We start from the raw sequence: 22,121 nt of genomic DNA on the forward strand, positions 1-22,121 counted from the left end.
CTTAACTACTCTTCCTACGTCCCCTTCTTCCGTCAGCAATTCTCCAATACGTACGAATTTATAAAAAATAAAAGATTTTTCACTGAAAGAGGAGTTTGGGTATCATCATAGTCGGATAAGTGTGTGATTTGCAAAAGATGGAATGTTGAGAATTTTCGTTTCTGCATGCGTATTCATTCGAGTTGGCAGAAAAAAAAATAATGAAAGTAAAGTCCACTTTTCGGCACCAGTATAAACTTCCGGTCTATTGCGGGAGACTAAACAACGGTCCACCACTAGCGCGGGTAAGAGATAAACAAACCTTACCAGTAATCATAAACATTAGCAAAAATCATAGAAAACAATCAATCAATCCGGTGCCTCTTTAGCTCATTTTTGCAGCCCTCATCTCATCGGTACTGGAAGAATTGCTGGTGGAAGGATGAACTCATCCGTCCGTCCGTCCGTTTAACACGATTAAGAAGGAAAATAAATACTGATGAATGTCACAAATAGAAGTACTCATGAATCGTATTAGGTAGGTTCTTCAAAAATCACCTACCGTACTCATTACATGATGGATAAAGGTTTTACATACTACGAAAATAAAATTACTAAACTAACGTGCGATTCGAAACAAAATTACTAAGTAAAAAAAATCACTCTCTCACCTATTGTAACCGAAGGGCAAAAAAAAAATCATACCGTACAGCAGGTGTAAGATGGGAGGGAGAGCTGTGTGAAGTACGGCAAAATCGATCTTCGTTAAGGCTTCATGCTAGTAACTAAATTTGCTTACAATACAAAACAATTTTTTATGAGGAAAGTGAGGAAAATAAAAAAAACGACCTCTTCTTTTTCCTCCTTTAAAAAGCTTAAAGGAAGGAGCTTTCTGTGAGCTGTTTCCCGCGTACATCCCCTAAACGTCGTCACCTTTTCCACTTCTCTATTCCATCCATACATTCATTCGTCGGACGAAGGTCTCTCCTTGCGATCCGTTAAGTGAGATTATTCATATTTTGCAGATTCATCGTTTCCTTACTGGGTGATGATGGTGGTTGCCTCCGTTTAGTGGGAAGGCAAGAAAGAAGTGATCTGAAGCTCACGCACACAATCCTCTCGATAAGTCCTGCGGTAACTAATATGTACAACGTAATGGCGCTACTCTTACTGGGCGTGATTGCTACGTCCTGCTAACCTAAGCCTAGCTACTAAAACTATCTTAAACGAAATACAACACAAGCGAGAGTTTGCTTCTAAAGATAGATAGAGAGAGAGAGACAGAGAGAGAGAGAATTAGAGTTGGAGGTAAACTGGGAAGGGATAGGAGCTGGTAGAAGAAAGGGCGTTACATGGCGAGTTGATGAGTGGGACACTTCGCATCCAGGCGATGTGACAACAAGGGTACAAGGATTTAACGCTGTAGTGGCGGTGGTGTCCGACGGCTACCACTGGTCGGTCGCACAGGGATGTTGTTTTTCTCCTTTTGCTGCTGTTGTTGTTGCTGCTGCTGCTGCTGCTGTTGCTTCCTGTACAGTGGATGATGTAGTAGCTTGTGATGCTTCCGATCCAGTGACAGTGGTAGCAACTTATCCAGTTCCTGCTTGGGTTGTTCGAGTAGCAGCTTCGGTCGCCTAACCCGCTTCGGATGTCGCCGGATGTTGTTGTGCTGAGTCGCAGTACCGGCAACGATAGCGTTTGGTTCGTGTACTGCCGAACGACTCCTCGCCATCGGTATCATTCCCGAAGCATTTCGACTGCATCCGGTCAGGGTACGCCAGTCCGGCAAAGGAACACCCTGCCGGACACACTCGTGTGCGTACGCTGCCATACTGTCACAGTAGCACTGCCGGTGCGGACACTCGCACATGTCAAACTTACACGACTCGAAGTAGTTGTCCGGATTGAGCAGCGAATTACACCGACCGAACACTTCCGGCGTACGGAGCGCTTTGCACAGTGGGACAAACTTCTTTGACTTGCACTGTGGATGGCGTGCGGCTAGCTCCTTCTTGCGCTGCCGTGTACACGCCTTAGGACCTCCGACGGCCCACGATCGTGCAAAGCGCCGTACGTTGTGCGTCATGTTTAGCCCGGCACGGGTAAACAGATCATCCCGGAAGATACTGTTGTAGTTGCCGCACAGTCCACACAGCTTGCTCTTGTAGGCGGTCGGTACCTGTACCTGGATAAAGTTGTGCCCATCCCAGGACAACTTCACACCGAGTGCCGTCTCCACGATCACCTCCGTACCGTCACCGTTCCGATAGATGTCCAGCGTATTATTTAACCGGTAAGGAGGTTCCACCCGTGTTCCGTTCACTTTCACCCGCATCCTGTGTCCCAAGTTGACCTTTACACCTTCCAGCTTTAGTGTGACCGTTTTCGTCCAGGACGAGTACTTGGTGAGCCGTGCATCGTTCGTGACCCGTATCGAGAACGTGTGTCCGACACAGTCCGCCGTCAGCTGGTACTTGCAAGAGCCCTGAAAGCTGTAAAAGTTCCCATCGAACGTTTTGTAGTGTGGATCACCGAACACGGTACAGACGGCAGGACTTTCGACACACCGGGGACAGCATTCACCGGCCGTGGTGAGGAGCGTTTCGTTGGGACCACACTTTTTCTTCGGGCACTGGATGTTTGCGCAGCGAACTTCGCCCGCCCGGCACTCGCAGGAGGTACACGCGTTTAGGCTCCAGGTTTCGTTGTTCTGGATGGAAATGGAAGGGAGGAATATAACATTTTGAAGTTAAAAATCGCGATCCTTGACAGCTTTCAGATACTTAAAATGTAGCACCTTCTATGAGTACTAAAAATTGAAGGAACACTTATTAATATTGAATATATTTATTTTCGTACAAGAACTAATGTATTCTTTGTAAAAATCTTGTAAGAGCAACAACTAATATGCAGGGACGAAGTTTCGGAGTAGATCACAGGATTAGACGCTTTGATAGTAAACATGAAAACAAATAAATTTACTTAAGGAACTATGGATCGATCGTTCAATCGATCTCAGTTAAATGTTGAACAGGAGCACTACACCTCTACACTCATATGCTTACCTGATAAACCTTTCCCGCTGCAACACATGTACTCCGGAACTCAGCCGGCATCGGACACGATGGACAACACTCTCCCGGCTCCCGTTGTTGATCCTCCAGCGCACACTCCAGTATCGGACAGGTGCTCTTCTCGCACACGGACGTCCCATTCTGGCAGGTGCAGTTCGAACACTGGTCACCGTGGTACGGTTTGCCCGGGAAGTGTACCGCCTTGCCAATGATGCACATCGGTGATCCAAGATGAATCTCTTCCCGCCGCTCGATGCACCGCGGACAACATTCGCCCGGCGCTCGGATTTGCTTAGACAGCGGACACTGCAACACCGGACAGGAACGCTTGGTGCAGGTTAGCTTGTGGCCGGTGCACGTACACTTCACGCACGGGTCTTCGCTGAGTGTTGCCTCACCGAACACTTTCTGCCCGTTCAGCCGGCAGCCTGCGAAGTAGATCGGGCGAGACACAAAGAAACGGAACATGAAATACGATTCTCCACTCAGGCACACACAGAGAGACGCACACGAGCTATGGCGGAGACGACCTACAGCAAAGCCGGACCTTGCATGAGTGCGTGTCACCAGCATCAGCAGAAAGGTCACCGAAGGGAAGCTGCAAAAAGGGAAGACGAAAGCCGTCCCCTGCCAAAACCTCCACGAGATCCGCCATGGCGCACAAGTTCAATGTCACACACATTGAATTGAATCAGAAAATATGCTAAACATCTTACCCGAACCCGATTCGCGTCTAAAGATCGCGTAGGCGTTACAAGAGACACACATACAGCAAACCTTCCACCCCCCCCCCCCCCCCTCCCCCCCCCTCACGACCGAGACATGGCCTGATCTCTACGAGACGAGCACAGAGTTAATCAATCTTCATCTAATTTAAATCGATTTTATAATCGACGCCGGTGGCGCACTCGTGAGCAGCGGTACCGCCTAGTGCAATGTTATGGCCTCGGGGTGTCGCGTTGACAGATTTGGTCAAGGTAATGGAGGCGATTCCGGGTTGGAATTTCGTTGAGCACACACGCATACCGGGGGTTGACATTTTGTCTCGAAGCAGGAAGTTGTGCTGTGTACCATAATATTCGTTCAACCTACACATCTTGCCTCACGACAGTGTAACGGTGGCCCCGTCTGGCACAAGGGACGGAACCATTTGGAGAAAGCAATCACGTAAAGAATGTGTTCGAATTGGGTTGTTTGGCAGGAACTTCCAAGGTACCGAAACTGGTTCCTCCTAAGCAAGCTTCCTTCTAGGCTACAGAGAAGTCGAGCGTCCACTTCAAGAGATTATGTCGCCCTCAAGATCACGACATTTTCTGTTCAGCGCTACAATGTTGCCGATCGGTGTGTTTCGCGATCGACTAGCAAGCCCAGTAGCCTCCGACAACGCTGACTCAACGGATTAAGGTCGGATTGGGTTCTCCAAGTTTCCTCTCTACTGACATGCGAACAAGGAAGAACCGCTCCACGGTTCAAAAAGGTTCAAAGACACATCTACACACGCTCTATCGCTATCTCCTTGCTTGCAGCAGAGTTTGAGCTTCTTGAGGAAGCAACGTAACTGCTACCTACAGCAGCGTAAAGAAGAACCAACGGTCTCCGATACACGCAAATACCTCCACCGGCATTGACTTCATTCTGATAAATGAAGGAATTAAACAAAGTGAATTTGGGGAGTTGAGAAAATCGCCAAAAAATTGCACAAGAAATTCTCTACGCGTGTGGCAAAGCGTACCGAACCAGACAACGGTGTGCAGTTGGGGTTTGGCATGTTTAAGGTGCGCTTAGCCGTATTCTTTCTTAAATTTCAACCCCATCCTCCTCCCCCCCTTTTTTCCGACCCAGGCCAGCTTGCCCAATTCCCGTTGGGTCAACCTTTTTCGGTATTTTATTGACTGCTTAAAACAATAGAGACAAAAACAAGCACTGACTCGGTCGGTCGGTGGTGGAGGCATTTCACCGACTTTACACAGCCACAGCCCTCGTACGTACACAGCCCGGTGAACAAGTCCCGACCAGCAACCCGAGCAACCTGTCGAACCTTCCGACACTGACTGTTGGGAAGCGTGTGGAGGCTTTGCGGAGGTAGTGCAGGACGATGTCGTGAGTAACGCATCAGCGGACCACCGACAGCGAGACTGCGGATTTTGTTCTGTCCCTTGCCGCCTAGCCGTGCCCTCCGCACGAGAACACACGCAGTACCATTTTATGGAAAAGGAAGGCCCAACTACCCCACCCAAGCAACCGGTAGAGGGCCAACCTGTCAGCCCGTTTCCATTCGACAAGCCGCCGGAGAGTTTGGCCGGGCAAAACGGTTGGTCTCCACTTGCAAACGGCAACCGGAACGGACACCATACACCCTTGAGGTTTTTTTTTGTCTCATGATGATCAAGAAACAGAAACAAAAGCAACACACAGGGTGGAAAGAAAACGGTTAGTTACATGCTTTTCAAAAACGGTTTTGTGTTTTTCTCGTATTTTCTTCCTGTCCCGCTCATTCCACTCCACTGGGATGGGGGCGCTTTATTTTATTGTGTGCCCCACCAACGTAACTTCCCCATCATCTTCGGGATGCCTTCTGGTGGGGAGCTCTATTGCCGTGCCCTTTTTTCCCCCCGATGGTGTGTGGTGTGGAGAGCATGCATGCATCCATTCCATCCATTCCGGGACCTTAATGGTTTGGGCAAAAAGGGAACAGATTTTTACTTTATATCTTAATTGCATGTTTCACGTTCCATGAGCCGCGCTGGGAAGCTGACGCGGCCAAGAACAAGGTGAACGCCGAGTTGACCAGCCTCACAATGGGCGAATGACTTCCCAGGAGATCCCAGGTAACGTAACGACCTACCATCGCTGCCGTGGTTCGCCCGCTCGGTCAGCCTAACGATAATCCAAGGGTGGTACAGAATGGGTACAAGCTTTTACGCGATGGTTCTTTCTCACTGTTCGATTGCGATGATATCAAGTGGGATTGGGACGATGAGTACCAATTTCCGAGCGGGAATGGTTTAGCTGCGATTCATCGATCGGATTCGAACCTTTTTTTTACAATGTATTGATAAGATCGTTTCTTTAGCGCTGAGCTGAGGAAAACAAGGCGTGTTTGATTGTTTGACGGTGAAAGGAAGTTGTTAGGCACTTATTTAAGGGTATTAAAGTTTTTGTTTCAGAAGAAAGTTTAATTAATTAAAAGGGTTTTTTTATTAACTTTATGAAGTATAAAGTAATTTATGAACTGATTCGTAAAATGTTTAATGAACTATATTTTTTAAATATTTCAATATAATAATTTCTTGTTACTATCTTGTTACCACGTAGTTGGTGGGCAGTCCTCACTACGGGTGAACGATCCGGATGGGATTTTAATTCCGGTCCTTTCATGTGAAGACCGGTACCACTATCCTTTCTACCGTCAGACCGCTCCAAATATTTATTAAAAATGTTTAACGTTTGGGTCGGATATCCTCCACAACATTGAAAATTGAACGTGGTGTAACTTTTAATTAAAAAGCTTATCAAATATTGCTTAACGATCAAATAAAATGAACAATGTAACGAAATATAAATAGACATAAGTAGAACAACAAGTTCCATGAAGAAGTAGCAGTAGAAAATAAAAATAAGCATGTAACATTTAAAGAATTGGCTGTATTACCACGTCTTTTAAAATACAAATCCTCAACATTGTTTAGAAAAGAAAATTGTGTGAGGGCTTACATTAAAAGCTCGTTGAAGTGTAGTGTGTCATCAGTAAAAATCACCAAACAATAAAGAATGTGGATAATAAAATCCACTAAGAATCACCGAAAATCCGCTATAATTCGTCAAATTAAGGTAAACATCTTCTTCCACCTAACAAGAGTCCTTAAAAAACTCTCCCATGCCTCTGTTTTCTCCTGCACATTTCAACAGCCATCAGTTGACGACTCTATTTGTGTTTGCGCTTCACACGAATGAAAAAAAAACTCCTTCCTTCCCACTAATCTACTTAGCGAGCTCTCGCTCCCCCTCTCAGCCAGGAAAAAAGGAAACAAACCGCGGGTAAGCAAAAGCAAAACAAATAAAATAAAATGTAATAACACCCTCCGGGATCTGCTTAACCAACTCACCACACAAACCGGCAAGCCGGCAAAGACGGCCTCATCTTCGCTGCGTCCGATCGCCCCGGGGACCATCTTTCCTCCTGTGTTGGCGCTGCTAATGCCGACTTTTCCACGACCGCACACAGCGCAACAACAGCCGGGTGATCGGGAATTTGCCTGATCTGCGACAGTCTGCCGCGGTATGCAAACAATCTCCGACCGAACGCTCCCACCTTCCAAAACAAAACCCCCACCGAAACGGTCATTGATTTGATATTCTGATTAAATATTAAAAATAACAAAATAAATCCCAAAACACAACACCAACCCAGCGCGAGTTTCTGGGTGGTGGTTTTCAACAAGGCGCATACCTTGGTTGGGTAAAAATCAATTCGACGAACCTTAAGCACCGGCACGCACAGCAAAGTGCTGAATTTGGAGACGTAAAGCATGGGGGTGAGATGGTTTTGATTAAAGCAATCGAAGAATTATATTAGCGAATGATAAATTTTTCAATCGACTTAAAAGATCAATTTTGATGGGTGGATTGCTTTTAAACAAAAATGAACGATCGTCTCACTAGAAAAGTGTAGTTGAATCAGAAGCAAACAACATTCTTCATCCTGGACCGTACAATCGTTTACGATACGTTAATTTTTATTAGAAGCTGGCTCTACTTCGAGGAGGATCATGTATTGCACAGGTGAAGGAGCACAAAAATTGCTAACCAAGTTTAAAGGTCGTCCAATCGGATTGTGATTTACCAAACTTGAAACTCCTTCCCTAAACAAAACACTTAAAACGAGCTGACTGCCACAACATTAGAATTCTTTAGCGGTGAAGAATGTCTGCAAAAGGTGGACTCTACCGTACTTTACCATTCCCATTCCCGTGCATTTGACCGCGTGTACCCGCGGGTGGATATATTCGATTTTTATCGCTTTTATGGAGATGTTTATCATAAATTAGCCCATCCTCGGCGAGCCTCGGCGCGAGAGGATTGGCATCCCATTTGGCAAAGCTATTTGTGCGAATTAACTTGCCCCGTTTGGCGCGAGCCCGCGCGAGAGAAGGCCGATTATCAAAACAAAAAATTAATTCACAAACAGTGTAGAAGTTAAAACATAATCATAAAATACCCACCTCCCCAAACGGTTTGGGGTGGTTTTGAAGGTATGAAGGCCGGAAGAAAACTCACACTTACACACACACACTGATGACACTTGCGCCGAGAATGTGTTTTCGTAAGAGTGATAAATCTTTACACGCCTCATGGCTGGTATGCTCATATCCACGTGCGTTTTGTCACTCACTGGGGAGCGATGATACCTACAACACACTCCTCCTCCCCCGCCTCCCCTCTCCTCATCCCCTTAAAACCCTTGCACGTGTCCCGTCCGACGATCGCGACTGATTTGTTTGGCATATTTTGCAATAATTTTCACCACCATGGACACTGTCGTCTGTTTATTAAAATATTGCATCTGGCACGCGCGCTCGCGCGCTCTCACACTCTCAAATCTGGCCAGAAGTAGAAGTAGCTGTAGCAGTAGTAGTAGTAGCCATCTTTAAATCATCTAGCCTGTAGCGCGAAAAAGACTCGCGGAACTGGATCGGTGCCGATATCCCCGGGAATGTGGAATGTGGTTTGGTGCTGTAGTCTTCTTCTTGAAAGCGCGCACGTTTGCATTCACCCTCCCCAAAGCTCATGCCGGAACGTCTCTACCGGGGCAGGGGTTGTTTTGGTGATTGTTTTCTTCATCATCGGCACACACACACACGGCGAAGCAGTATCATCGCTCTCGGAGTGGTCGGGAAGCTCGTTAACGATAAAATATTATCACTCGACGTCGTCTTCACTCCCCCCACAATACCACCCACTCGCCCCCAAACATACGCTAATCGGGTTGAAAGATGTCGTGAGCAAATGTCGAAACGAAATACGGTCTCATTCCCTTTTCCATTCCGGGGTCGTGAGTTTTTCCTCTCACGAGCGCGAATTCCATTCTCCCCACTAGCATCGTCAAAAATTTCGAACCTCTTCTGTCTGTCTGGCTGGTGGTTTTTTTTATGTTCTATTAAATGTTTACTTTACTTCTCGGACCTCGGATCTCGGTGACTGGTAACAACCGGTCACAACCGGCATTTTTTTTTTTTTTTTCAACAACCGTTCGGCTGACCCCGCGTGTGCGCATAGCAACAGGATCCGAGCGAAGCGATGAAAATGTCACCATCCGCTCCTGGAAAACGTGCGTACGTGTGAGTGGCTACGGACCACGGAAAGCAGCAGAAGCAGCAGCAGCACCTGAACCGAAATTTGTTCTTAATTTATGTGCCAAAATTTATCATTCCCACTACTACTCTATTGGGTTGAACTCCTCTGACCAGTGGTTGGCCGTATGTGCGTGTGTATATGTTGGTGTTTTGGAAACGATAAGCTGGAATACTAATAAACACAAAGCAAACAACCAAAAACACCAAACAGCACCCAAAAGACTAAAACAGCTGAAAACACTTTCGCTCTATCAGGCGATGAGGCGACGGGCAGAAAATGTCATTGCTGGCATGGTGTGGCCACGACCGCTTGCCCGGCCGGCCTGGAGACGATAGAACACATAACGAAAAAGCTGTGATCACGCTGCAGGCGAAAAATTCTTTCAACCAATAATGATCGCCAAGGAAAACAAAACGAGCGTGAAAGCAGAACTGGACAAGTGATAATTCTTTGCTGCATTTGTTCTTTAATGTTTATTTTCTCATCTCATAACCATCAGGGATCATACGGAAGGCCAACTTGAAGGGGCCAGCAAAAGGGTAGGCGGTAGGTGAAAATTAGTTTCGTGACTTATTATGCATCGCTTAAAACAGCTTGTTCGCTTTCCATCCCTAAAACTCGTACCCGTAGCCCTCGTGCTCCTCGTTGCTAGAGTGCGTACTGCTGCCAAAATCGTAAGGCAGCAAATTGCAACACCAGATAAATTAATCTCTGTCGCATCTTGCGTCGACTGTGTTGGAAGGGTAGCGGACTGAAACGTTTGCTGATGTTGGCAAAAATGCTGACCAAAACATCACATCAGTATGGGCGCGCGTGTGCTTCATAAAGTCGATCACCAGCTGCTGCCGTACGATACAATGTTCCGGAGCACAGTTGCATTGTATTTTGCAATAAGGATCGTTGAACCCCTTTCGTTTTGTTTGGTGCAGCAAAAACGAGAGTGCAATCACGTTCAGATTTGCAGTTTTATGTTGTCGTAGGTCTCCTACCAATGGGGACGGATGACACAACCGATTCAAAATTAATGTTTAGTTGTTTTGCTGGAGGAAGTAAAAATAAATCATAATGCTACAAAAATAACTTATGACCAATTGTTTCCAACAACGTTGGCCGTACTCGAGAGGAACAGTTTGTGAATAAAAATGTTTGGCGCAATGATGTTAAAGGCTCTACAACACATGGGCTGATATGTGGTGTCAAAACTTCATCTTTAGTACTACGATTTCAAAATGTTGGAATGTCAAATTTTCTGAGGAATTAAATAGCTTTCGTTTTCTTTGGAAGAACACATCATAAAACTCCATTTTAAAATTTTTAAAATTTAGATTTTTTCGCGATGGAAGCCAAAAGTAATGGTGGCACATTGGAGGCTTCTATTAACTGCCGATTCCCGCATCATTTACACTGTTTGAAGGAAGACCACGAGGTAATGTTCGGAATACAATACAATACAGCCAATTAAACAAATTCCACTTCTGTAGTGAAATGCTCTTTACCCCAAGCCTTCACGGGACCCCAAGCATTGCCCTTGCAGTTCATTTATAGCCCCAGTATTCATATACAGCCTTGATACTTTGTCCAATACTGTCAAAAACCATGAGGAACCTTGGAGGAAATAATTTTGCAGATGCAAAGTAAGCCTCCATATTGTTCACTTACTTAATCTACCCAAGTTTCTGGTGAGCTTATCAAATCGCTAGATCGTCAACAAACCATCAACATACTATCTATTCTGCCAAAATAAGCGTTCTTTATCATTAAAGTGAAGAATGTTGAAAGTTATCTAATGCCAGTATTTACTAGCAATTGCACATTTCAACACTGCACAAGCAATACAAACCATACGCAAACCAAAATGTAACGACACCGTCTAAGACGATGTCAAACCACCTAAACAAGCTTCCCCGCTTGGGTGCGTACCTTTATCACAGTGCCTCGGCCCTCATCGCACACTCAAAAGCTCAGCTGCACCTGAGCGGGCCACCCTTAGCGCAAGTGTGCGGTAATTCGGGTTCAGCAAACATCAAATCAGAAAACCCCCCGACCGGTTCGGCCTCATTAAAAGCGTATAAATTATAAATTCATAATTCGCCCGCCCGCTCCTCCCTCATACGCTCATTCCAGCCGCTCGACAGAGCTGGTCGTGGTAGGTGGTACGTTTAGGTTCGGTGTGAAGCTATCGTGGTCGTCATGCATGGCCAGCCAGCCAGTCCGGAGACGAAGCGCACATACACACAAACACACGCACATGCTTGTGCCCTCGGAAAGCGGAAAGGGAGCAAAACTCCTACGGCTTATCACCCGGCACAAACCGCTCGAGTCCGTTGCAGTCGCGCAGTCTGACATCGAAGCCGTGATCTTTGACGATATACCGTAGGCTAACGGGTGGTTTGGCGAGTGGAGGAAATCGTCCCCATCACCATCCACTTCGCATTTCGTCAAGTGGAAAGATAACGCGCTGCCACAGTGTTGGCCGTTTGCCCGTCAGATGTCAAGTTAAATTAGCGTTCCGGGCTGCGGAGCGTTTGTTTTGCTCTTTCGCCTTCCAGCTTCCAAGCGAAGATTGCGTGAAGGATTTTCAAACTATCAGGAGACTGTTTCGGAGGAGAAAATGAGGGCGGTGGGCTAAAGACAACGAGTGTGTGTTTGTGTGTGTGTGTGTGTGTGTATGTGCCGGGATTCCACAGCGTCCGGTACGAGAATTAACGACGAGCACCTCTCTAAATGTCTTCTCCGGAATGCGTAATGGGATTTCTCACTCGGCCAACGATCACGGTCGACAACGATCGTGGCATGGATCGGCGACATTTTCAGTCCTTTCCAAACAGCCGCCGCAAAGGAGAGCTTTTCCGAATGGATTTCAATAAATTTCACAAAAAAGATCAACATGTTCATCAAGCTTTATGAGCAGCCAGGTCGGTAATGTGTTATTTTGTAGCCTTGCCTCTATCCCTCTCCCGCTGGGGTTTCTTTGTTTCGCTTGCTTATTCATGCTGTCACAGGTTGCGAAAACAGACGGTAATATCGCGTTGCCGGCAAATCATGGACTTATGGTTTCGCGCCAAAACCGGATCGTTTATCGGTTTCGAAATGACCGCAAATTCGCTGTTAAAAATCGGCATTGGTGGTCTCATGTGCAGGCCGGATTGAGACAAAGCGACAGAGGGAGAGATGATTTGGTTCGGTGAAGACACCACCAACCCTGACCATGCTTGAGATGTTTAACCGTTTATTGACTGGAATGTACATTTTTTCCCCATGTCTCTTTTATACCAAAAAACGAAGATTTCTCAGTTGCATTTTTTTATGCTTCAATTCGATGAATGCTTCGAAAAGAGGGCCACAAAAAAGCGCCTTATTTCGGAAGTTATAAACATTAAGGCTGTGAGGATTAAAACCCACCAAACGGCCGATATTTGTTAGGTTCGACGGAAAATTAATCAATCTCGTAAGACGGACACAATATTTGTTTTGTTACGTCGCTGTCGTTGTCCATGGGCAAGCTACACTGCGGCGAATACCAGAAGCTACAGAAACTCCACCAAAACAAATTAATATCATCGGATTAAAAGCGCTAAACATGAAAAACCGCAACGTTTTGAAAGAGTGAAAAAAATAGCACGATCCAAAAAAAAACAAACAAAACACATAAAATGAACAAAAACCCATATCGGCACCACAAGCGAACTGGGCGCAGAAAAGTTTCAACCTCGTTCGGATGGGGAAAAACGGAAGCAAAACGGGAAGAAACGCGATCTCGTCCCGTTGCCACAAGGTATTTGCATTCATTAAGGGAAAACAAATGATGGGCCCAAGCTGCCACGTTCCCCGCTAATGGATCGCGACCACAGCAGCTCTTGCCGGGCGGCAGTAAATAATGATAAAGCTCCAATAAATCGGGTAATTTGTATTCAATTTAGATTGAGCGTGAATCCTTCAAAAACTTCCTTCTTCCATCGTACAACGCGAAAAACTTGCATCTTGCATGCCGTAAAAGGGATTGCAAGACGGTACATGGACAGAGAGAGAGACCAAGAGCCGATAGAAGATCGAGGTTGGGGTCGAAGAGTATTTGTCGGCTTGCGCATCGTTAATCCTGCTGCCAATATGAATTCGATAAGTTCAAGTCTCGAAGTGATTCCGGACGGTGTAATAAATGATAATCCGCCCATTGGTTGATGGGTGAAGGAGTGTGTGCTTCGGGTATTCCCCGGGAATGCAGTTTGATGCAACTTGAAGCGAATTCCGATGCTATTATTCGATGTAACCATAAATGGCATTTTTTTTATTGGGATGCAGTTTTACGGTCTTAAATTATCGTTTCATCGAACCGTTGCTAAGGATATGCAGTGAAGAGTTATAAAAACGTAACATTTTAGAGTCTTTAGTACTTTTTATTGATCTTCAACACATTGTAATTACTATAAAGATTGAAAAATGTTTTTATAAGGTTAAATGTTAGTAAATTCAATCGAAAATCTAAACAATTCAATCTACCAATATCGACAATATTACATCAAATTCTGCTTGCAAACATCCCAAATTAGAGGCCTAAAACATTAAAGGAAATGAAGAGCTCCACAATTTAATATAATTACAACAAAATTTGATTACCCGTGTCAAAGACTGCTTAGGTCAAAAGCACCGAAAATGCTGCACAAAATATACAATCGAAATTAGTTAATGACTTCTTCAACGACGAAGCACAAACCCCACAAGAACGCGCCACTTAAGACCACACGCCGTAAAGTGGCCTTTTCGGCTGTTTCTACCGATTCTTCATTCTAAGCGCCATCTCTTTCACACACACTCCTCATGCATTTGTTTTATGGCTCCATAATTTTCTCCATAATCAAACAATCACTTCATCGAGGCCGGATTCATTTTCCAAAATGATTCATCGTCGGCCACGTCCTACGCTCCACTATAACAAGCAACACAGAAGGGAGTAAAACCGAAGCTCCGTAAAATCGCTTCGTGTCGGCTAGCCGGTGGTACGAAAGGATATGGTGGACTTGCAAGAAAAACCGACGCCCGTTCCGGTACCAAATCAAATGGACCATCCCAAGCCACTGAGGAAACTGTGGGACACATGGAAGGAAACAAACTCATCAAAATGTCGATGATGCCACCAGAAAACGGCCCTTCTGATGCTCGGTTTGCCTCAATCGGTTTGTTATTAACATTTCCTATGGCCGTGCCGCGACGAGCAATAATTTGGCCTCCTTTGTACTCTTGTCCAGTTTCGCCCGTTCCCCAAAACCTTCTTCTTCCTTCTGTGGCGAAGGGTAGAAAGATGAGCGCACCCCAAAAACCCATTTCCAGCAGATGCTCCATTGAGACGCACGACGGCCCACCAAATGAGGCTGACCTCGGGGCCCGGTGTTATTTATAAGATGTTTGTTTTCTTCCGGACGGTTTTGGTTTTATTTCGTTGCGGTTGGTATTTGCCGTTGCCCTTCAAACCTTCGGTCGAGTTCATCCACATTTTCGCAAATCCCTTTTTGAATTCTGACAAGAGTGGTCGACAATCTGTCCATCACGAATAGTAGTCACAATATTACGATAGACATCGGCCAAAAAGGAAGAAACAACTCAACAGAGACCTACATATCGGTACAAAACTGAGGCAAACTTTAACGGCCAAAACACAACATTAGGACCTCGAACGATCGCATACCTTAATGTTTTCGTTGGGATCGTTCGATCCCCGATGACTGATTGCCGGCGCACTGCTACTTGCCGAAACTAAAAGCCCACCAGCTGTATAAAAAAAACGGCCAAAAAGGGTCGCCCAAGAACGAAGCATCCAAAACGGATCGACCGACCAGCCAATTTTGGACCGCCCAGGATGACGCAGAGGATGGGCTCGGGATCAGGGCGCATAATCATGCGCCGGATGGTTGATTTGCCGCACGACCGACCGATTATTACATGGTGTGTTTATTTGCTTTGGCGGTTGCGTAGCGGGGTGTCCTCGGTTGATCCTTCACCGTCAATTTTCCGTCGATTGCATTAATCAGATCCTTATTTTGTTCGGTGAGCCGCGCTCGGAATAGCGCCGCTCCCGGCAGGCGGGCAAACAAATCAGCCCCATCATTCTCATCATCATTACGCGGGCGCGATGCTGCTGCTCAAAGCCAGCAAATCCCTGGTGAGCTCCACTTACTGATCGTTATGATCCAATTATGGTTGGTGCGTTTATTTCAATTAAAATCAAGACGGAACCACCTTCCCGATTGGGTAGAATTTGCACTAGAGCTAATCGAGTTCGGTTTGGAAGAATATAGAGATATGAGAAGCGAAGTCGCACAGAAATCCCCAAAGAAAAAAAAACAACGCGATATTCACACGTCGTGGCAATTACTACAGCGGTGGTAACGTTAACACGGCACATAAACTAGCATTAGGTAATATGGTGCCAAAACGCGAAGGCTGTTGTCCGGGCACATTCGATGATGATTTCCATATTTGTCCCTAAGGTGTTTATTACACGTATCGGAATTCCGGATTTAACATCGAATTATTGTTTTCGCTTCATCAGCCTCATCGAGCCCCGGGTAGGAAAGGAAGGAGTACGAGCGAAAAAGGGGGTGTGAGCGCATAAATTAGCAAGCGGAATTCCTACGCCAAGGTCGCCAAAATCCATCACCTTTTACGAGACACTCCACGCCCGCCTCAGACAATTCCAAACCAACTCTTTCTCAAATATCTTAATATTGCGCCGGTGATGATGATGATTACTTGATCGGCGTGTGGCTCGCGCGCTTACCAGCGCGTTGTGGGAGCTTTCCCCGCACAGATTTCATTTCTACCTGTCAGAAGCGAAATGTTAGACGATAAATCAAACCGTTCCTCCCAAAAAGGCTAGCATTCTACATTCGGTTGACGGTGGAATTAAATCATCAAGCTCGCAGTTGCAAACTGAACGATCACTTTCGGATGAGCGTAATCGAGCTTGTTGGAATGGAATTTTATTCTCGCATGGAAGGAAAAATTCCACGCGACCGGTAAGAACGCTCGCTGGCATCATCACCATACCCTACCGTGAGATCACGAGTCACGAATCTATCAACTCAGGTAATCGATTGCGATGAAAACCGACCAAAACGATTAGTTATTGCAGATCGCCCTGCTGATGTCCGGGCCAGAGAACATATCGGTACACGGCCGCGAGTGGATCGTCCGCTGATCGTACCTGTCGACAATAAATAAATCGATAAATAAATGTCAAAACGGTTAGCAGGAATCTATCCCACAGCTTTCGCCTAACCGTTTTCTCGGTAAGCTGCTCTCGTCGAATCAATAAGTGCGGCCCCCTACCGGAACCGGGACACAGGGTGTGAGGTGTCCTAGAAGCAATACGATGCAACAATGCGGTGAGAAACGAAACTCACCGGCGATGCCTTCCCGGGCGACGTGCGACCAACGATGGCGATGGGAAGGTGATCACCACAAAGAAGAGCCGAATCGTATATTAATGCGCTTGTTAATTATAGATTAAGCATATAATTAAGATCTCGTTCGGAAGATAAAAATCAATTCCAAGAACGGGAGATGTAGAACGGTTTTGTAGAGCAAAATGGCTCGCACGTTCACTTTGCTCAATCGATGAACGCGTTAGGGGCCCCGAACGGGGACAAAATTTCTTGGTGGAGGACCGGATGGCTTCCATTCCATCGTCCGGTGCAGCTGCCTTGCATCGGAGCTTTCAACTACATCTTGGGTAGACCTCTCCAAATGACACATCGCCTAAAGCTAGAACTCGACGGGAGGTCGCCCCGAAGGAATGTCCGTTCAGGGAGTTTTTGTTCGAAGCGAAGCCACACGAAGTAATCATAGTCAAATTAGCCTGACAGCTGGATAAAGACAGCGAGCAGCTACAAATAGCTAGACACAATGGAAGGAGATAAAGAAACACGAATAAAAATAGCGTTCACCACTAGAATTGAGATAGCAAAGATGAGCGAAGGACTCGGACTTGGTAGATGGCAAGAGCAAACAATGTCGATACACGGTAAATCTTACAGTGTCGAAGAATTGGAACACCCAAAAATACATCGGCAGATACAATCAGAATGAAAATTAATGAATAAAACAAGCAAGACGTAGAACCCACACCCTGCAACAATCCCGGCACTTCATTGTCGGTTTCCTTCTTGGGGATGTTCTTTCTTTTGCAGATCTCTTTCTAACCTTCACCTCCTAAACAAGGAATTAACCGCTCGTTGAACATGATCGTTGACAGTCCCGTCTGGGTGTGCACTATTCGCTAGACCGTGTGGTGTGCGACATGACAAATTGGGGTCTGGGTTGGAGTCGAGGCCGAGAGAAATCACCAGGAAACGTACCCATTCTTTCCTATCTTAATTTAGGGTTTCCTCGATCATCAGCTCCAGTAAGCTCATCGTTTCCGAAGTTCACAAAGAAGAGGGAGAATTGACGAATCAATTTTGGTATGTCTCTCACTTAGAATTCCTTACGATGGGTTCCGGCGCGTGAAGGACGCCATCAGTTCAAGCGCCATGACTTCATGCACGGGTGCGTCTGGGTGGCAGCCACAATGCATACGAAGGCGTTTGGGGGTTTGTTTTTTTCGTCTGTAGTTATTTGTTACTAGACAAATGGTTGACAAATTGGAATCATGAGGGTTGAGGGGTTTTTTTTTTTTTGCACGTATTGCGAAACCACAGTGCCTCGTGACATTTCGCAAAAGGGTCAGTAATTGTTAACCTGTGGTTGGAGAGTAAAATAAAATAAAGATACAAGGCATTCCACTAAAACTTCCCTATTGGTTGCATTTTTTTTTTATAACCACAATTATTAACTGCAACGTGATCATCGACAACAAGCACTTGGATTTTGAACAAGTACGATGAGAAGCAAACGAGAAGCTTCGCTTCTTCTCCTTACGAGAAGCAAACGGGATCCTTAATTTATGCAGTCAAACCCAATCATCTCCATTTGCAGTCGATTTAACGACTTATTCGTGAATCCGCTCATAATACCACCAGCATTATGGCGGTAGTTTCGTTTAGACGTCTTAGAACTCGCCTCTTTGCTTAGATATTCGTTGATAGCTGTTGACTTGGTGCGAGACCCGCATTTTTTCACTCACAAACTTCAAACACATTTATCTGATAGCTGCATACACACGCCATAATAACCTGCAATGCCGATAGCTATGGTAAACTATACCTAGCCAGTTGTTCCGCAGCTTGAACCTTTTTATTGAACCCCGCATGGCAGACACAACGGTAAGAATTATCTATTGCTAGGCTGCAACAAAGAGCAACAGTAATCCTTCCAAAATTCTCAACATGAACAGGATAAAATTGCTATCAATGCGATGTGCAAATTATTGAACAACATTTAAGCTTCAATTTAAGCTAAAAAACTTAAAGAGGAAGCGATCCCCAAGCATTCTCCAGTTCACCAAAACACTCCACACTGTGCAGTTCGCAATAGGAAATATTTTATCGCGAAAGATATTTCTTATGTAAATACGACATTTTTATGGCGCGATCTCAAAGGCAACGAGCGCTATCGTAAATTTTACCATCTTATTACTCGAGCACCGACCTAATACACACACACAGTCGCTCACATCCCTTCCGAAGAGTCCTATCAATGGACGAACGAGAAGAGCCGCGGTAGAGCGGCCAAGAGTTTGTTAATGGTTTGGATGGCCGCGGAAAGCGAACGAGTTTGTGTGATTGGAAGAGTGCCGGCTGAAATTGGATGATTACGATAAAATGTACACCCAAAGAGATGGAGTCTAGCCTTAGGTTGCCTCGGAAAGGGAAGGGAAGGGAAGGGTTAGAAGAAGGTGTAACGATGAAGGAACTTGTTCAGCCCCACAGATAGATGAGGACCAGGATCTTTCCTTTAATCAATTGCAGCATCCTTTAACCAGCGTTCTAATACGCGATGTTAGTCTTCCCTTAAGAACTATAAGCAAACTAAGAAGGAAACTAAATCACAAGAAACTTCCATCACCATATCACGATCCGGTACATGATCGCCGTTTCGAGTGAACCGGCGATACGTTGGCACTGGTGCAGAAGGTGTTGATTTAATTTATCACAAATCGATCTCTTGCTCACCTCCGCCAAGGTGATCAAATAAAACATATTCTCACGCACGCACGTCTCTCGCCATCCCAGAGCGACCGTTTTGCTCGATCGATGTATTAGCATAGTAAGTGTGGATAATTACTTCTTCGAACAAGTGCGAGCAGGAATAATTATCTAGAGCTCACACCTCCCATTCTGCTCTACCGCCATCTACTCAGTGGACGCCATGTAATAGAACGTTGCAGCGTGTGTTTCTTTTTAAATTATTTTAATTTATAGTCCGTCGTGTAATGGCCACTCTTCAACGAAGCAATAAATTACCGTATTATAGAGAGTAGTCTCACACACACACACACACACACACACACACACAGCATCGTGGAAGGGTTTTGCATTTCGATCTTATCGGAATGGTCAATGGTTTGGTTGCCTTGCAAAATGGATTTGTAAAGTGGTAAAGTTCAGGATTTATTAAACGCCGCGACGGTGGTGTATCTACGACTGACATTTTGAAAGACGACTGAAATTTGCATTGAATCAAACAGAGGAAGCACTTTATTTATCGATCATGGTGAGTTTGACTCATTACTGGACCTTTGATCCGTATTGAAGCAATAAAAGACAGTGTAGTACAACGTAAAACAATTTTACTACAAAATAAACCAAGAAATGAAGTGTTTTTAACTATTAAAAATAGTTTTTACTCAGTAACACAAAATCCCGGATGGCACAAAGCTTCCGAGTCGTACCATTAGATGCGTAAGCACGACCCACACGTGCTTTTAATCATCAGCCAGCACAGCTCGCACAAAGCCAACCCGCCGAAGAAAGCAATATTGCAAAGGCCTTCAGCCGTCATCGGAGGAAAAGATGATGCCGCATGACGATTGAATCTTCTTCCCCTTTCTATCTTGCCTTCTTTCTGCTACGCTGCTTAATCATCACCCAAGGGCAGAGTACCGGCAGGCAGCACAGCAACACGGCTCGTGATGCACCGTTTGTAAAACAATGATGCTGTTGGTAGGTTAGTAGCAACGCTCGGGACCACCCAACGTGTTGTGGTGAACATTGGAAAGAAAGAAAGAAAAAACACATATTATCAACATAAAAACATACACTGTCTACTAATACCGATACCGTTCGCTTTCGTCCGAAATGCCGTCGCTTTCGCGCCGTCGGCTTCGTGTTGGCACGGAAGTGGCCCTCGGGATGATGACCTTATGCGAACCACCTAGATCTGGTGGCACACCGGTACCGATCGGTGAACTCGAAACCTCATGGGAGAATAGTTTTAGTTTGCTAATTTTGCTCCAGACCCAAACCTTGCGGAGTGGGTTTCGGATGAGTAATTTTGCTACTTCATAAATCTTGTTCGGCGATCCGAGCAGAACGGGCCTCCCAAACCAAGCCAACAAGTCTACGCCAGGGTCATAAAATCGAAAGCCTCTTTTCCGTGGGATTATAACCCACACACACCGAATGGCCGTTTAACGAAAATGCCATCCTACTGACACTGAGCGGCAGGGGAGAGATGGGCATGGGAATCGTACCGGACATCAATCATCAAATGGTCCCGGTGCTGTTCCCATCTGGTACAGTTTAAGAGCGAGTAAAAGGGAACACCGGCTGATTACGGCAGGCCTGGGTCAATAAATCATTGACTCGTGACGGGGATCCAGAGAGCGTTCCCGGTTTGGGATGCCAAGCGGCTCAAACATTCCAGAACGATTGCGTTTGTTCCTGCTCATCAAACTTCAAGATCAAAAGACGATTCGATGGAATTAGTGTCCCAAGACGCCCAATGCCAGGTGTTTTCGTCGGAGTTCTCTGATAGAATTTGAGAGGGAAAGAACTTTTAACTAATGCTTTTATGTTTTTTCCCCTTTTCCTATACTTTCTACACACTTTTCCAACGAGTTTTGTGGTCCCATCGTAACCCTTGAACATGCCTGATCCGAGGGAGGCGCTAAGAACGTGAAACTCCATTCCCCTGCCCGACATTTCTCGCCCATTTCTCTGTGTTCTGGTGGCGCTAGCGTATGCTTATTATCGGTTCTCACCACCAGCGCGCAGCTGGACATTGTATGTGCGCTTCCCCGTTGGGATTAGCCGGGAGAATCCATCAGCAACCCTTTTAACCAAAACCCGACCGGTTAATATGATTATAATGGAGCTTGCGGTGCGTATCGGACGGATATACGACCAGCGCACGGTAATGAGTAATGCGCGCTACATGACCACCCAACGTTAGGAAAATGTGTCTAAAAATTGATTCCCAACCACATGCCCAGCAGCACCCAGCGCGTTCATGACCTTGGCGTTGCGCTGCTGGACGTTGAAGAGGGGCTACAATAATAAGAATAAAAAAAACCACACTCTTGCCTAGAGAAAAAGGGGAAATTTGCAAACTCACCTAGACAGGTCGGACAGCACTGGCCTTTGCGTGGTGGGCTTGGATCTGAACACGGTGAGTAACATTTCATCTCCGAGCGTGTTACCACACCGGAAACGCATTTGTAGTGCATGCAGGGATCTTCCGGATCGGTCCACTCGGTACCACTGTCGATGTATCGGCCTTCGTATAAACATCCTGTCAGGGCAAGCAAAAACAAAAAGCCGCACATCCATTAGCACTTCT

The 22,121-nt window shown here is 45.7% G+C and overlaps 2 protein-coding genes across 3 annotated transcripts in view; one reads left to right on the top strand and one right to left on the bottom strand.

Annotated features, from left to right (window-relative positions):
- The window catches only part of LOC126562107 (slit homolog 1 protein), a 335,492-nt gene that overhangs the window by 249,035 nt on the left and 64,336 nt on the right, over positions 1 to 22,121 (top strand). The gene's annotated exons all lie outside the window — the stretch shown is intronic.
- LOC126561718 (BMP-binding endothelial regulator protein) overlaps positions 1,394 to 22,121 on the bottom strand; it is a 70,102-nt gene continuing 49,374 nt past the window's right edge. The window contains exons 5-7 of the mRNA XM_050218025.1: positions 21,897 to 22,073; positions 3,045 to 3,481; positions 1,394 to 2,689 (exon numbers count right to left, since the gene is read on the bottom strand). Coding sequence (XP_050073982.1) covers positions 1,394 to 2,689; positions 3,045 to 3,481; positions 21,897 to 22,073 — 1,910 coding nt within the window. The remainder of the gene's footprint in view (positions 2,690 to 3,044; positions 3,482 to 21,896; positions 22,074 to 22,121) is intronic.

Source organism: Anopheles maculipalpis, chromosome 3RL (assembly GCF_943734695.1).
Source record: "Anopheles maculipalpis chromosome 3RL, idAnoMacuDA_375_x, whole genome shotgun sequence".
In the NCBI taxonomy this organism is placed as follows: Eukaryota; Metazoa; Arthropoda; class Insecta; order Diptera; family Culicidae; genus Anopheles; species Anopheles maculipalpis.